We start from the raw sequence: 17,115 nt of genomic DNA, 5'->3' as shown, positions 1-17,115 counted from the left end.
TGAAATCTTCTTCCAGCTATGTGGAGTCAAAAGATGTGGTAATGGTTGATACCACTGTTACAGAACAAGAAATGTTTGGAGAAGCTGCGGCTCCTTATTTTTTAACCAAACCTGTAGTTCAGAAGTTAGTTGAAGGTGGAAGTGTCATTTTTGAGTGCCAAATTGGAGGCAACCCAAAGCCACACATCTACTGGAAAAAAGCTGGGGTACCTCTTTCTACTGGATACAGGTAGATAAGCTACTTAAACATTGAACTTTCTCTGATACACAAATAATACTTCCATAGACTTGACACACATTAGAATTCAGTTATCTCCTTTGAAGCAAGTCCATCCCTAGTGTAACCCCATTGAATGCAGTGGAGTGTCATTGGGACTGAATACGGTCTTCAGTTTGAAACTCCTCAGGCCATTCTTCCCTGTGAAGGGACGCAAAGGTTGCTTTCGTGGGTTAGAAAATGTATATTTTAAAAGGCTAGAAAAACAATTATAAAATACAAGATTGAACTAAAAATCAACACATACATTCATTTATATATAGAAAGGGAGACTTTGTTTGGAATTTTCTCTGCAATGTTCTATAGGATTGAGGGACTATTTAGTGAAGGAGCCATCTGAACACATTTTCTGGCACTCCTGAAATGTATCATAATTTAAGTACCTATAGAAAATGATGGAAATGATGTTGCCAAGAATCAAGCTCCCTGTATGTAAAAATTCTGATATCGGGAAGGTTATTGAATATGGTAATGGAGTCCTCAAGATTTCATGTACTGTCTTTGTCTCTAGGTTCAATTATTAGCATAGGTAGAGGATATCATTGAGCTTTGGTCACAGTGTTGTTATTTCGCTTGTGCTTATGTACTATTCCACTGAGTTGATATTGGCCTAAAAATTATCCCAACATTGGCTTTTTCAAGGAATAATTAGTCATAGACCTTTCAACAAGTAAATACACTAAGAGTTCTGCTGATCAGAATTATGGAGACTTTGTGTTTTCTGTGTTCTTACAGACACAAAGTGAGTTACAAAAAAGAGACTGGGGAATGCAGACTTGAAATTTCTATGACCTTTGCCGATGATGCCGGAGAATACACTATTGTTATTCGCAATAAGCATGGAGAAGCTTCTGCATCAGCCTCTTTACTGGAAGAAGGTATACATATGTGCATGATGGTGGGAGAGGAGGAATTAAGAAAAAAGTCAGGGATAAAAATGTGGAAAAATAAGACTGGAGTTTCTTAAGCTTGTTTTAAGGTTAGCAAGTTGTTGCCACTCAGTTTGATACAATGAAAACAGATTGGTCACAATGATTGATGAGAGGGTGTAGTATCTCATGCAATACTGAACAATTAAGTATTAAAAATGGAGGCATTCTTCTTTTAAGTGAATCTCCTAAAGGAGCTTCTGGACCTATGGGCACTTTCATGGAAGTTGTCAAACCATGATGATTTACAGAGCCACTTGCCAGTCACAGAGTGAAATCCTGGCCTCCCTTTGATTCTAATGGGGCCAGGATTTCACCCAGGCTGTTCACTTCTGTGGAAGCAAATAGTAAGGAATGGTACACAGACCTCCCTCCCTTCCTCCACACTTGCCCCTTCCTCAGAGAAAGAGAAGGTACTAGGAGCTCTGCTGAAAGATGAGTGTCCGTAGCTGCTTTCCTGTGGCACTGAGGATTTCTGCAGGAGGAAGAGAATGACCTTACGCTCGTACAGAGTTTAGAATTTCCTATTGAGTGTAGCTACAGAAGCCTTTCCTTTGCAGTACTCTTAATGCTATGCACAATATGTTGGGCCTTGTGGTTCTGGAGAAAGGAGCTGGTGATTGTGCTTGGGAAAAAGAAACTAATTTAAACTATTTAGCTGTCCATGTATATATTTATCAAGTACCATAGTTCCCGGAGGGAAGATGTGGAAGTAAAGTTAAGAGGTTGAGAAGAGACGAGTTTTCTCTTTTTAGAAGTGATTGGTGCTTTAAAACACCTGTCCTAGAACATGTAAATTATGAGGTTTTAATCAAGACTGGGTGGAGAGACTGTTGTACTGATTCTCAAAGAGCATCAGGATGTTCACTTGTTCCACAACAGCCTGTTTAAAATAATACATGCTAAATGATAACTGCTGCAGCTTATTTCTAAATTTATGCCAGTAAAAATAGACCGTGACTTATCAGAATTCATGTGTACTTAACTCCTAGCTGATTATGAGGTCTACCTAAAATTGCAACAAGAAATGATGTACCAAACTCAGGTGACTGCATATGTACAAGAACCAAAAGTGGCTGAGATAGCCCCAGCTATTTCATATGCTGACTATGAAAAAGAATATGAAAAAGAACAAGCTCTTATTAGGAAGAAAATGGCAAAAGACACTGTACAGATCCGGACTTATGTAGATGAACAGGTATGTATTTTAGCCTTTTGAATTATGATGGAAGCAGTTCATTTGTGTTTAGTTTCACACATGTCAGTTTTTCTACAAACTCTGTAAAATCTGTTCTACAAAATCTATCACAAAGCTGTTTCTTTTTGCATAGGAATTTCACATTTCTTCCTTTGAAGAAAGACTTATCAAAGAAATTGAATACAGAATTATTAAGACCACCCTAGAAGAACTCCTGGAGGAAGACAGAGAAGAGATGGTGGTTGATGTTCCTGAATCTGAAACAGTTGAGGCAGGATTTGATTTAGGATTAAAGAATTATAGAATCTTTGAGGGAATGGCTGTTACTTTCCATTGTAAGATGTCTGGATATCCATTACCCAAGGTATGCCAACACCCATAAATGTATGACACAGCTATTGTTTGTAATGATATGAAACAGGCCTGTTTCTATATGTGGAAAACATACTGGATGAGGTAGCTCCCTATCAGACAACACCTTCTGTATCGTACTTAGCTAGAAAACTACAAATTCCAAAAATAATGTATATTTTTCAATCCTTTGTTCTCCCATCAAGCTGAATTTCCATTTTGTAGCCTTGTACGATAGTTTATAGATAAGGAAATGTATTAGATTAACCAGAATGCTATGGTGGTTTTGCACTATTTAATCATCCTTGGAGTGTCACAGAGAAATGGTCACATAATAGTGAATCTGGCTTGTTTCTGTTTCATTCTTTATGTATCATAAAACTGTATTTTAATTTGGATACTGATTTTTATATCATATGCCACTGTTCTTTACGCATTTATTTCAGATAAAATTGTTTGCCTGCTAAATGTGGGTTACAGTCATGCAATAGTAGAAAAGTAGTGGGAAAGACCTACTGGTGTCCCAAGTAACATGCCCCTGTACTCTCATCTCCATGAGGGCTCACTTCAGTTTTTACTATTTCTTGTGCAGATTGCATGGTATAAGGATGGCAAACGCATTAAGCATGGAGAGCGCTACCACATGGAGGTTCTGCAAGATGGCAGAGCTAGTCTCAATTTACCTGTTGTTTTGCCTGAAGATGAAGGAATTTATACAGTCTTTGCCAGTAATGTTAAAGGAAATGCCATTTGCTCTGCAAAGCTATACATTGAACCCGTTGCGCCTGTTGGAGCTCCAGGTTATATGCCAGCACCAGATGTTATGAAAAGATACAGGTAAGTGCAGAGTAATATGCAAATCTCATGTTCATTCCAGTCCACTACCAATAAACAGGGTTCATTGGTCCCCATGTGTACTCCAAGCTGAACGAGCTTAGACTGTCAGTCCCAGCATTCCTCCATGCTGTTGGAAGTACTAATGTCAATTCAGTAAGTGGCACTCTGTTCTATTGTCAGCACTGAGCAATGTGATTCTGGAGGCACCATCTTTCACGTAATAGATTTAAACATAGTACTGGTTTTAGAACCCTAGTAACCACACCCTTTCTAATGTATTCCTCTTCACTTGGGGTTTTAACCATTGTGCACTGCGCTGTTTGAACAACTCTTACTTTCCATTACACAGATTGCTACATTTCAGTGGTCAGAGAACTTATCCAGTTCTAGATTATAAATAGGTGTTGTGTGTGTGTAAATGTGTACACAGTATAGACAAAAAGAAACAAATTATCAATAATAATTTTACCTCACCTTTCCTTCTCTATTCACTATTGCTTTAGCCTGGTTCTAGGTGTCATTGCTACATCACAGCTTTTTTTGTCTCCTCCTCAGGTCTCTTTCTCCCCGTTCACCAAGCCGTTCTCCAGCCCGTAGTTCTCCATCTCGTTCTCCTGCTCGCAGACTAGAGGAAACTGATGAGGGACAACTGGAGAGATTGTATAAGCCAGTTTTTGTGTTAAAGCCTAGTTCCTTTAAATGTGCAGAGGGGCAGACAGCGAGATTTGACCTAAAAGTAGTGGGACGACCCATGCCCGAAACATACTGGTTTCATAATGGTATCTTAATTTCTTTTCATAAGATAATTCTCTCAAAAAAATATTGTATTTTCCATATTGGGCAACAGTACTAAGTGTATAAACAAATTGTCTGTTTCTGCAGGTCAACAAGTGGTTAATGACTTTACCCATAAAATAGTAGTTAAAGAAGATGGCACACAGTCAATGATCATTGTCAATACTAGGCCTGATGATTCAGGTGAATGGACTGTTGTTGCTCAAAACAGGGCAGGCAAAGCTACGATCTCAATGACCTTGACAGTGGAAGGTATTTACTCTGAACATTTTGGAATAAAGTCTATCATTCTAAACTATAAAAGCAGCTACTTTAGTTTTGGTGTTGTCACTTTTATTTTGCTCTTTCAGCTCAAGAACATCTAGTGAAACCACATTTTGTAGAAAGGCTGAAGAACGTCAGTGTCAAGGAAGGTGCTAAACTGAAAATGGCAGTGAAAGCTACTGGTAACCCTAATCCTGATATTGTATGGTTGAAGAACAGTGATATCATTGTACCTCATAAATACCCAAAGATCAAGTAAGTGCTTCCCAAAGAGATGATATATAAAAACAGTAAAGATATCAATAAGCCTGGTCCTGCAAAGTACGAAGTGCCCCCTAGTATTCGTTGAATGCCTCCAGCTTCCAAAGCATGTGCTACCCTTGGCCTTTAAAGACTATGGGAATCTTTAATGAGGACTTCAATGAGGAATTGATCTGGCCTAAAAGAGTGTATATAATACTTGACAGGCTCAGGCATTCCTTTTGCATGGTATTGTACCTTTATATTATGTGTTTTATTAAAACAATCTACATAAGCTTTCTGTATCTACGGTCCTGCAGCAGTAAATGCAACTTGCACTGATTTCAGTGAGTGTTACTTTGTGTTTACAGAGTGCCTAGCACAATGAGGCCACATTCGTGTTTAGTCTTTAAGCACAACCATAATAAACTTGGTTAAGCATTATTTTTGGTTCCACCTAGAGTTTGCCTGCTTATGGGCTAAGGGATGGGTCCTAATTGTGAAGGAGATGCATGAGAAAATAATGTATATCTTTTTAATATTTCAGAATTGAGGGAACTAAAGGAGAAGCTGCACTTAAAATTGAGTCCACTGTCAAGCATGATGCTGCATGGTATACTGCCACTGCTATCAATAAAGCAGGCCGCGACACTACACGGTGCAAGGTGAATGTCGAAGTGGAATTTGCAGAACCGGAACCAGAAAGGAAACTCATCATTCCAAGAGGAACGTACAAAGCAAAGGAGATTGCAGCTCCTGAGCTCGAGCCTCTCCATTTGCGTTATGGTCAAGAGCAATGGGAGGAGGGAGACCTTTATGACAAAGAAAAACAACAAAAGCCATTCTTTAAGAAGAAACTCACTTCATTAAGGCTCAAGTGCTTTGGACCAGCTCATTTTGACTGCAGACTGACACCAATTGGTGACCCCACTATGGTGGTTGAATGGCTACATGACGGCAAACCCCTAGAGGCAGCCAATAGACTTCGCATGATTAATGAATTTGGATACTGCAGTCTGGATTACGGAGTAGCCTATCCTAGAGACAGTGGAGTGATCACTTGCAGGGCAAGTAACAAATATGGTGCTGACCACACATCAGCTACTCTTATTGTTAAAGATGAGAAAAGCCTTGTGGAAGAAACTCAGTTGCCAGAAGGCAGGAAGGGACTACAACGAATTGAAGAGATGGAAAGAATGGCTCATGAGGGAGCCCTTGCTGGAGTGACAGAGGATCAAAAAGAGAAGCAAAAGCCAGAAATTGTTTTGGTCCCTGAGCCTGCACGAGTTCTGGAAGGTGAAACTGCACGGTTCCGCTGCCGAGTCACCGGCTATCCACAACCCAAAGTCAATTGGTATCTCAACGGGCAGCTTATTCGTAAAAGCAAAAGGTTTAGACTTCGCTATGATGGTATCTATTACCTGGACATTGTGGACTGCAAATCTTACGATACAGGTGAAGTGAAGGTTACTGCCGAAAATCCAGAGGGGGTAACAGAACATAAAGTAAAACTTGAGATCCAGCAGAGGGAAGATTTCAGGTCTGTCCTTCGCCGGGCACCCGAACCGAGGCATGAGCCAGCAGCAGCAGAACCTGGTAAACTCCTCTTTCAAGTACAAAAAGTAGACAAGCCTGCTGAGACAACTACCAAAGAGGTGGTAAAGCTAAAAAGGGCTGAGAGAATCACTCATGAGAAGCTACCAGAGGAGACTGAAGAGCTACGCAGTAAATTCAAGCGTAGGACAGAGGAGGGCTATTATGAAGCTATTACTGCTGTGGAGCTTAAGTCTCGTAAAAAGGATGAAGCATATGAAGAAATGCTTAAAAAGACAAAAGAGGAACTTCTTCACTGGACCAAAGAATTAACTGAGGAAGAGAAGAAAGCACTTCTTGCTGCAGGTGAATTCACGGTTCCAGCTGTCAAACCAGACAAGCTTGGGCTTAGTCCAAGCATGGAGGCTCCTAAGATACTTGAAAGAATCCAAAGCCAGACAGTAGCTCAAGGTAGCGATGCACATTTCCGTGTTAGAGTAGTAGGGAAGCCGGACCCTGAATGTCAGTGGTTCAGAAATGGTGTACAAATTGAGAGGTCTGATCGGATATATTGGTATTGGCCTGAAGATAATGTTTGTGAATTGGTCATCAGAGATTTAACAGCTGAAGACTCTGCCAGCATCATGGTGAAAGCTATCAATATAGTGGGTGAAACTTCAAGCCACGCTTTCTTGCTAGTACAAGGTAATATGTAAATCCACTTCATGTACCCTGTTTGTTAACCAAATATGTTTTGTCTTTGTAGTCAACAGGTTATCAACTCTCTGTTTGTTTATTTATTTACTTTCTTACATACATACTTACTTACATACTTACTTACTTATTTATTTTGCAGCCAAACAGTTGATAAATTTCACGCAAAGTTTACAAGATGTTGTTGCTAAAGAGAGAGATTCCATGGCAACCTTTGAATGTGAAACCTCAGAACCCTTTGTCAAAGTGAAATGGTATAAAAATGGAATAGAAATTTTTTCTGGAGACAAATACAGGATGCACTCTGACAGAAAAGGTCACTTTCTTTCTGTGCTAATGATTGACATGTCGGATGCTGAGGACTACAGCTGTACATTGGTAGAAGATGAAACTGTAAAAACAACTGCTAAGCTTATTGTTGAAGGTAGGAACGAAAGCTTTATTGCACTCAATGTTTTTATAGTTATTTCTTCCTAGAAGAAATCAGCTATTATCCAGGAACACAGCAGCATGTATTTTGCTGCATAGCACACTGCTGGAATGTTTACACTTTGTTTATATTTTAATGCAACATGAAAGTCTGAAAATTATTTTATGTTCAGGATTTTAAAATAATATTTGATTTTGATTTATGTTTGCTTCTTTAAACTCGTATGTTTTTATAAGAAATCATTTGTGAGAATATTTTTGTTCCAATGCAGGTGCCATTATTGAGTTTGTTAAAGAACTTGAGGATATTGAAGTTCCAGAGTCCTTCTCAGGTGAACTTGAATGTGAGATTTCCCCTGAAGACGTGGAGGGGAAATGGTATTGTGGCGATGTGGAGCTCACATCCAATAGTAAATATGTGATTACGTCCCGACGTGGTCGTCAAATTCTCACTGTCAAAGATGTTAGTAAGGAAGACCAAGGAGAGTACAGCTTTGTTGTAGATGACAAAAAGACAAGCTGCAAACTCAAGATGAAGCGTAAGCCTCTTTAATCATGTGCCTCTTATTTCGTACAGCTTTAAGAGTAATTATTTTGTTTGTCTGTTTTGCGGATTAATTTATTTTTCTTTCATATTTCATAGCCCGTCCTGTCACTATTCTGCAAGGACTTACTGATCAGAAAGTCTGTGAGGGTGATATTGTGCAACTTGAAGTTAAAGTCTCTCTAGAAAATGTTGAAGGTGTCTGGATGAAGGATGGTATTGAAATTCAGCCAAATGACCGTGTGCATGTTGTGCTGGACAAGCAATCACATATGTTGTTAGTTGAAGATGTAACAAAGGAAGATAGTGGAAACTACTCTTTTAACGTTCCCAGTCTTCTTCTCTCAACCACTGGACGAGTTTCTGTTTATAGTAAGTGACTATTAGCCAATTCAGTGTTTTTTGAAGACATGGGTAGTCATTTGCTTGCTTTGTTTCTTCTTAATTTAAGAAGTTTTTACATGAATTTTTTTGTGACCTGCTAGGTGTGGACATAGTAGTACCTCTAAAAGATGTTCACAGTATTGAAGGAACAAAAGCTGTCTTTGAATGTAAAGTTTCGGTGCCTGATGTGTCTTCATCCAAATGGTACCTAAACGATCAACAAATAAGTCCTGATGACCGTATACAAGCTGTCTGCAAAGGCACTAAACAGAGGCTAGTGCTTGTCAGGACCCATGCTTCAGATGAAGGACACTATAAACTGATGGTTGGCAAAGTTGAAACTAGTTGCAACCTCATAGTTGAAAGTAGGTATTCATTAAGATGCACCGTTCTTAAAACACCTCTTGCTAATATAATAAAAGTGGTACTAATATTTCTAATGAACTTTTTTTTACAGAAATTCAGATTATTAGAGGCCTTCATGACATCACATGCACTGAAACTCAGAATGTATCCTTTGAGGTTGAGCTATCTCATGCAAATATCGATGTTTTATGGCACTTCAAAGATCAAGAGCTCAACGCTAGTCCTAAGTACAAAATTGAAGCACGTGGCAAAATATATAAACTGACAGTGGTGAACATGATGAAAGATGATGAAGGTGAATACACATTTTGTGCTGGAGAAAAGAAAACATCTGGGAAACTTGTTGTAGCAGGTTAGTATGTTTAAATCCCAAAACTCTTACACTGATTTTTAAAAAATGTGTCCAATGTAATAAGTGACTTACCTGGTGATTTTGCTCTTGCTATATCTTTCTCGTCTTTTTCCCCTCAAGTTTGTCTCCTCTTCTCTATCTTATTTTTTCTGTCTTAGTTTTGAATCAGCAGCACTTAAGTGGGTGCTTAAATGTTTTGTTAAACTGGAATCATATTACAGAATGATGCACAGTGCCTTCCATATGATTATGGAAATGAAGGCAGGATGTTGTAGCGGGTGGATTTCAGCAAGCCTGCATTTAAGTATAGGGGGGAAATAATATAATGAGACAGCTGAAACACTAAACAAATAATTTGTGCTTTTGCTCCCCAACAGGAGGTGCCATTGCAAAACCCCTCACTGATCTAACAGTGGCTGAATCCCAAGAAGCCATTTTTGAATGCGAGGTGGCAAATCCTGATTCTGAAGGCCAGTGGTTGAAGGACGGTAAACCATTATCTATGACAGATCGCTTCCAAAGCGAATCAGATGGTTTAAAGAGGATTCTTAATATTCCAGTCACCACCCTTGATGATATGGGTGAATATACCTACAAAGTGGCATCCTCAAAAACATCTGCCAAACTGAAGGTTGAAGGTCAGTAATTTCATCCTGACAATGCCTTTTAAGGACTTGCTTCAAAGGCCATTAAGATCAATGTCCTTTGGCTCAGACCCTAAGTATGATGTACATGATCATTATTAGAAACTGTATTTTGTATTTAAAGTGCATGATATCCGAGCCAGTAAATACATACAATTGTGGATGTTCCATGTTAAAATTTTACATATTTTGATAAAAACATATTCAGTGTACACTGTATGCCATTTAAAAGTTAACATTTGCCAACTGTAGAGTAGCATTTTAAACATAGGAAACTTTGTTAATCTAAGACATGACAGCTGCTGGGAAATGCAGGGTTGGAAGAGAGGGAGCTTTGAAAACCATAAGGGTATAAAATGTATGCTTTTGTATCTTAAAATAAAAGAAGATCATAACATATTTTTTAAAATGAAAATATTTAACTTTTTTTGAGTTTCAGTTCACTTTACCAGCTTTATTGGTAATTATTTTTCTAGCTGTTAAAATAAAGAAGACGCTAAAGAACTTGACTGTAACAGAAACACAAGATGCACTTTTTTCTGTGGAACTTACCCATCCTGATGTTAAAGGAGTTCAGTGGATCAAAAATGGCATTGAACTTAAATCAGATGACAAATATGAGATTACAGTAAAGGAAAATGTTTACACACTGAAAGTGAAAAATTGTGTTATCACGGATGAGTCTGTTTACAGTTTTAAGCTTGGAAGGTTAGGCGCCAATGCCAGACTCCATATTGAAAGTAAGTCAGTATGATCAATTGTGATAATTTCAGCAATTAGTTTAATGACTGATACAAAATGTAAGTCATATGGATGAATAAACTGTTATAATTCTCTTCCTTAAGCTGTTAAAATAATCAAAAAGCCAAAAGATGTGACTGCTTTGGAAAATGCCACTGTTTCCTTTGAATTGAGTGTGTCCCATGATACCGTACCGGTCAAATGGTTCCACAAAAACGTTGAGATTAAATCAAGTGACAAGTACAGGATGATCTCTCAAAGGAAAGCTCACAAGCTGATGTTGCAGAATATATCTCCCTCTGATGCTGGAGAATACACAGCTGTAGTAGGGCAACTGGAGTGCAAAGCAAAGCTCTTTGTGGAAAGTAAGTATTTCGTGTCACATTACCTCAGGTATTATAACTAGCTCCTGCACAGGATAATCTGTTACTCTTTGCATTTCCAATTTCATAAACATAATTTAAAAGAGAGTACTATCTGATTTGTTTCCATTTTCTTGTTTTTTTCATAGCTGTACATATTACTAAGACCATGAAAAATATTGAGGTTCCTGAGACCAAAACGGCCTCCTTTCAGTGTGAAGTATCTCATTTCAATGTACCTGCGGTATGGCTAAAAAATGGAGTGGAAATTGAAATGAGTCAAAAGTTCAAAATAGTGGTTCAGGGGAAACTCCATCAGCTTAATATCATGAACACAAGTAGTGAAGATTCTGCAGAATATACATTTGTCTGTGGGAACGACAGAGTTAGTGCAACTCTGACAGTGAATCGTAAGTGAAAAATAAAAATTAACCAAAGTGTTTTGTGTTTGGAAAATAGTTGTATTAATCTATGATTAAGGCTTCTTTGTGTTCAATATAAATGGAAACACACCTCATCTGCTGGTTAGAGCAGGTATATGAGAGTCAGGAGACATGGGATAAAATTCTCAAAAGAAGTACCTAAGGAGCCTAAGTCCCATTTTCAAAAGAAATGTAGGCACTTAGGAGCTAAGTCCCACTGACCCTTAGCATTCTAAGGTTGTGTCTGCACTACACCCATACTCGAAATAAGCTACGCAATTTGACCTACGCAGATTTCAAAATTTGACGCTGACTACACAGTACTTATTTTGAAATTAATCAACATTCTGAAATGTCCCTTACTTCTCACAGAATGAGGCCTTTATAGGGACATTGGAATACAAGCCCATTATATATTGAGATAATGGTCGTGCTCAAAAGACGTGAAATAGCTATTTTGGGATATCTTCAGTATCCCAAAATAGCGCTGCACTGTAGACATAGACTAAATGGGATTATGTTCCTAAATCATTTAGAAACTTTTGAAATTATTATTCCTTGACTCTGACACAATCTCTCTTTAACATTTCACAAATCATTTAACTGTTCAGTGCCTCAATTTCATCACCTATAAAATGGGGAATATGCCCCTTTCTAAAGCATTTTGAGATCCTTGAATAAAAGTCTTTATATGATTACAGAATTGCAAAGTTTGTGTTTTTGTATTTGTTTGATTTTTTGAGTTTAAAGCTCTTTTTTGTTCTAGAAAATAAGTTTATTCAGGTCACTCAGTATCTATGGGCTTTTCACTGGTTTTATAGATTTCTTTACTGAATTCACAATAATATGTGATAAATACAGACAAAACCAATCTTTGAATAGTAGTAACTTCCAAATAAAACGCTAAAAAGGCACTCTGTTTTTGATCATTTTTGTCCTAAATGTAAGAAGCCAAATTTCTATGAAAGGCTTATTTTATAACATTCTGCAAAACCAGTGAAGCTAGGACCTTGGTCTAAATGCAATCTAATTAAAGGATTGTAAAGCAATTCAGGCTCAATGTGGCTATTTCTTTCCTTTTAGCTATCCTGATTACATCTATGCTGAAAGACATCAATGCTGAAGAGAAAGATACAATAACATTTGAAATAACTGTCAACTATGAAGGCATCACATATAAGTGGTTAAAGAATGGGGTGGAGATAAAATCAACCGACAGGTGCCAGATAAGAACTAAAAAACTTACACATTCTCTTGCCATAAGGAATGTCCACTTTGGTGATGCTGCAGAATACAGTTTTGTTGCTGGGAATGCTGTTTCATCAGCCACTTTATATGTGGAAGGTATTTGTCTTCATAGTCTCTATATATTTAATTGACTTAATGGTCCTCTTGATGTATATCTACTGTGCTCATCGTTTATCCATGGTATTTCCCTAGCTCGTCACATTGAATTTAGGAAGCACATTAAAGACATTAAGGTTGTAGAGAAGAAACGAGCCATTTTTGAATGTGAAATCTCAGAACCTGACATTTCAGTGCAATGGATGAAAGATGGCCAGGAACTCCAACTTGGAGACAGGTAATCATTTTCTCCAGAATAAGATCCTAGTGTTCTTTATACCTTTTTAGAAAAATAGTCCTGTTCATTCCTCCTTTTGTTTTTAGAGTGAAAGTTCAGAGGGAGAGATTTGTCCATCGCCTCCTCATTCCTTCCACGAAGATGTCTGATGCTGGACAGTATACTGTAGTAGCCGGAGGAAACATGTCCAGTGCTACCTTAGTTGTGGAAGGTCGTGATATTCGTATCAGGAGCGTCCGTAAAGATGTTCAGGTACTATATATGAATAGGGAATAAATTCTTGTTCGCTCTGTTGTTTGAAGGAGGTAAATTGTTTGGGGTACTTCCTCTCCAGCCCCCTCCAAACAGCAATAGTCATGAGGTCAAAGCTGCCCAACAAGTTCTGATGGGCCACCCCCATCACCATTGTATAGATCGTGGGGATTCTAAAAGCCCATCTTCTCACCAGACATGTAACTTTCTAATCATCGATCCAAATAGGCAGGAGTGGCCCTAGATGAGCTGCCGGCAACTGGCGCCCTAGGCAAAACGCGCGATCGGCGCCCCCGCCTCCAAAGCCCTCAGTGGCTGTTTATCTTGGTGTCCTAGGCGACCGCCTAGGTCGCCTGGATTGACGGGCCACCACTGCAAATAGGACAGTAATAAGTTGCAAAAGAGAGTACCCCTGCCGCTTTGAGGCCTATAGAGTTACTTTTGGTTGATGCACTAAGTAGTAGGACATCCTGTGATCTGCTGCAGAGATCTAATTGAGCGCCTCATGAATCTTCTCCCTTATGGTTTAATGAATCAGGAAGGCAGCTGCAAAAGCAGTTAATATATGTAATATTTATTCTGCTTCATAAAAGGTCATTGAAAGACAACGTGCTGTAATTGAATTTGAAGTTAACGAAGATGATATTGAAGCTCGCTGGTATAAGGATGGCATTGAGATCAATTTCCAGATTGAGGAAAGATATCACTATGTTGTGGAAAGAAGAATCCACCAGATGAGCATCACTGAAACAAGATACAGTGATGCTGGGGAATATACCTTTGTAGCAGGAAGAAACAGAAGCTCTATTATTCTCTATGTTAACGGTATGCATGCTTGCAATATTGTTAAAGCCATGCTTGGTCATCAGATATTAGAGAGAGAGAATGTAGGTGAGGTAATATCTTTTATTGAACCAAATTCTGTTGGTGAGACAGAGACACAAACATTACCTCACCCACTTGGTTTCTCTAATAGTAAGTGTGGGCATTCGTTTTGCTCATCATTGCATTTCCTATCCTGTGTTTCCTGTACCTCTGTGAAAGGCTGTTGGCATTAAAATACTATAAACTTGGGATAACTTCAGAAAGAACCCTGGAACAGTTGGGGCTGCTTATGCTACATCACTTCTTTTGGTCCACTCTTTCCATTGAAATGGATACCAGATTAAAATGATATAGGACTTTTTAATCTCTGTATCTGCCTAAATCAGTCACTTCTCTTATGTCCAAGTGAATAAAACAGTAGTCCCTTAACTTTCATATCTCAAATATTTAGTATCAGAGGGAGCAACCTAATAGTTTTCAGAGATGTTGTTTACAATTTCATCTTTCAAAAAATCCTATATACTAAAACAGCTTGTTCTGAAACATTTTTTCCTGAGTCCTCTTTATTTCATCCCCATTTCAATATTCCTTGCCCAAGAAAATCACCCAATCAAGTAAAGGGAAAAATTCATTGAGTGAGAAATATTAAATTGGCTCCTTAGTCAGTGGGAACTTTGCATGAATAAGGATTGTGGATTCTGGCCAGTTGACAGTAGTACTTTTGTTTATCAGAGTAAGAAAGTTGTCTTACAACATTTGAATAATTTCAATAAGCAACACATATTTCAACCCTTTTTTTTTCCAATCTGCAGCTCCGGAGCCACCCCAGATTATTCAGGAGCTTCAGCCCACCACTGTGGAATCCGGTAAACCAGCCCGTTTTTGTGCTGTAATATCAGGTAGACCACAGCCCAAAATTTCCTGGTATAAAGATGAGCAGCAGCTTTCTCCAGGCTTTAAATGCAAGTTTCTTCATGACGCACAAGAATACACTCTATTGTTGATTGAGACTTTCCCTGAAGATGCAGCAGTTTACACGTGTGAAGCAAAGAATGACTATGGCGTTGCCACTACTTCAGCTTCACTTTCAGTAGAAGGTGAGTTTCCCATGTTCCTCACTGTGTATTTGAATTGTCATTGTCCCCATTTTGTGACATGTGCTCTTCCATGTGGCCTAACCTTTTGGTCTCTTTCTTTTAGTCCCTGAAGTTGTTTCTCCTGATCTGGAAGTGCCAGTTTATCCACCTACTCTTATAACACCGCTTCGAGATGTTGTTACTTCTGAGGGACAGTCTGCATGTTTTCAGTGCAGAATTACAGGGACAGGTTAGTTTAATGAAATCATATACAATTTTTATTACATTGGAATTGTTCAGTTGATACTCGAGCAAGTCTAATAGCATAAGAGCTGAAATCTATCTTTTTGAGGATTGTGTAACTATCTGTTATACATACGGAGAACAGTGTTGGCTGTATAATTGACTGGCAGCTAACAATTTAAAAAAGCTATCTCATAGCTGCCAGCAGACATGATATTTGAGTCTCCTAACGCTTAGCAGTTTTTTAATGGCTGGTTATGGGCTCAGTAGTTTAGGGATGTAAAGGAGTAGTCTACTAATACGATTAACCAATAGCCTAGGCTTATCAGTTAATCTAGTCTACTACTGGCTTTCCTCTTCCCCCTTGCTGCCTCTGTAACAGAGACAGGAGCATGGAGAGGAGGAAGGGGACAGGGGAGGCTGCAGCAACACAGCTTCTGTTCATGTTGGGCCCAGGCTCACCACAGAAAGAGGCTACTTCGCAGCAGCAGTCCCTGTCCACAGGGAGTCCGAGCTCCTCGTAGACAGAGACTCTGTCTGTGAGGAGCTTAGACCTCCCACAGATAGAGGCTGTTGCCACCCCATGCTGCTGCCTCTGTGTCAGAGTCAGCAGTGCAGTTGACAAGCAGCCGGTCTACGCGGGGAGCTGGTTTTTAAACTGGCTCCTCTCGCAGACCAGCTCCTGCCAGGCACCCCATGCTGCTGCCTGTGTATCAGAGGCAGCAGTGTGGAGTAGCAGGATGCTCCCCAACAGTTGCGCTGGGAGCACACTGGCTGCTAGCCCCACTCCCAGGGACTATAGAATAGTCAAATAACCACTAAGAATTCATGCGGTTACTCGACTATTCTATTACCCACTATCTAATATCCCTACAGTAGTTCTTACATTTTTAATCAGATGTGAACCTTTGTAATGCTCTTCAGAGAGACTGCTACATGAAGTTTAAAACCCAGTGCAGTGATATGGCAAAGCTTTGAAGACCTAACTGCAATGATGGGGAAAGCATTGTCCTATAAATGAGCATGAACAATGAACAAAGCTTTTGGTGCCACCTACTGATATACCATTTTAAAAAGATACAGATCAAAAATCTGCTCTGTCTTTCCCCTCAAAACCCTGAATAGCCCCAGGATGTGTCATTTTCTGTATCATTCACGGAAATGTTAAACTAAAAATATTACATGAAAATTAGCTTTTTTGTTTCAGCTAGAGTCAGAGGGGTTTTTTTTATTTTCACTTATTCAAAATATACATTCCTTATGTAAATGTACCATGTTATTTAAATAAAATACCATCTTATAACTAAAAAATTCATCCATGGCAGTATAGTGGCCAGTTTGCTAAATTAAGCTGCAGTAATAGTTGTGGAATTACCCCACTTATTCTTGGGCACGAATAATAATAATTAATAATAAAATATTTACATACTGCTATAGAACTATTTAGTGCCTAACATAAAACAGTACAAGATTCAGTCCCTGTTTCAAAAGTTTGCAGTAGATAATAGGCAGAACAAAGTCCATATTTAAATCATCTTTGAGTTGTAGAAATGGAAAAATTTGCATGAAATGAGTAGCAACTACTTTTTTTATCACTTAAAAGTACAATTCTTAAATTGGAAAAAGATTAGAAAACAAATCTGCTTTCATGATAAAAATTGTGATGAGACTCAGAAAATACATGTGGGACTTTATACTTGAACTACTAACATCTTAATTACAGCGATTCAAAGCATGCCAAACTTGTGTGTGTGC

The 17,115-nt window shown here is 38.7% G+C and overlaps 1 protein-coding gene across 1 annotated transcript in view; it reads left to right on the top strand.

Annotated features, from left to right (window-relative positions):
• TTN (titin) overlaps nt 1–17,115 on the top strand; it is a 326,433-nt gene that overhangs the window by 29,640 nt on the left and 279,678 nt on the right. Inside the window, exons 19-42 of the mRNA XM_075934411.1 lie at nt 17–229; nt 1,013–1,155; nt 2,199–2,404; nt 2,538–2,768; nt 3,348–3,592; nt 4,148–4,371; nt 4,475–4,639; nt 4,738–4,906; nt 5,439–7,129; nt 7,281–7,562; nt 7,840–8,106; nt 8,211–8,483; nt 8,597–8,860; nt 8,953–9,213; nt 9,591–9,851; nt 10,334–10,597; nt 10,703–10,963; nt 11,110–11,370; nt 12,466–12,726; nt 12,823–12,964; nt 13,051–13,216; nt 13,810–14,041; nt 14,854–15,138; nt 15,242–15,367. Coding sequence (XP_075790526.1) covers nt 17–229; nt 1,013–1,155; nt 2,199–2,404; nt 2,538–2,768; nt 3,348–3,592; nt 4,148–4,371; nt 4,475–4,639; nt 4,738–4,906; nt 5,439–7,129; nt 7,281–7,562; nt 7,840–8,106; nt 8,211–8,483; nt 8,597–8,860; nt 8,953–9,213; nt 9,591–9,851; nt 10,334–10,597; nt 10,703–10,963; nt 11,110–11,370; nt 12,466–12,726; nt 12,823–12,964; nt 13,051–13,216; nt 13,810–14,041; nt 14,854–15,138; nt 15,242–15,367 — 6,893 coding nt within the window. The remainder of the gene's footprint in view (nt 1–16; nt 230–1,012; nt 1,156–2,198; nt 2,405–2,537; nt 2,769–3,347; nt 3,593–4,147; nt 4,372–4,474; nt 4,640–4,737; nt 4,907–5,438; nt 7,130–7,280; nt 7,563–7,839; nt 8,107–8,210; nt 8,484–8,596; nt 8,861–8,952; nt 9,214–9,590; nt 9,852–10,333; nt 10,598–10,702; nt 10,964–11,109; nt 11,371–12,465; nt 12,727–12,822; nt 12,965–13,050; nt 13,217–13,809; nt 14,042–14,853; nt 15,139–15,241; nt 15,368–17,115) is intronic.

Source organism: Pelodiscus sinensis, chromosome 7 (genome assembly GCF_049634645.1).
Source record: "Pelodiscus sinensis isolate JC-2024 chromosome 7, ASM4963464v1, whole genome shotgun sequence".
Lineage (NCBI taxonomy): Eukaryota > Metazoa > Chordata > Testudines > Trionychidae > Pelodiscus > Pelodiscus sinensis.
The sequence above is the reverse complement of the archived record's forward strand: the minus strand, read 5'-3'. Positions and strand labels throughout refer to the sequence as shown.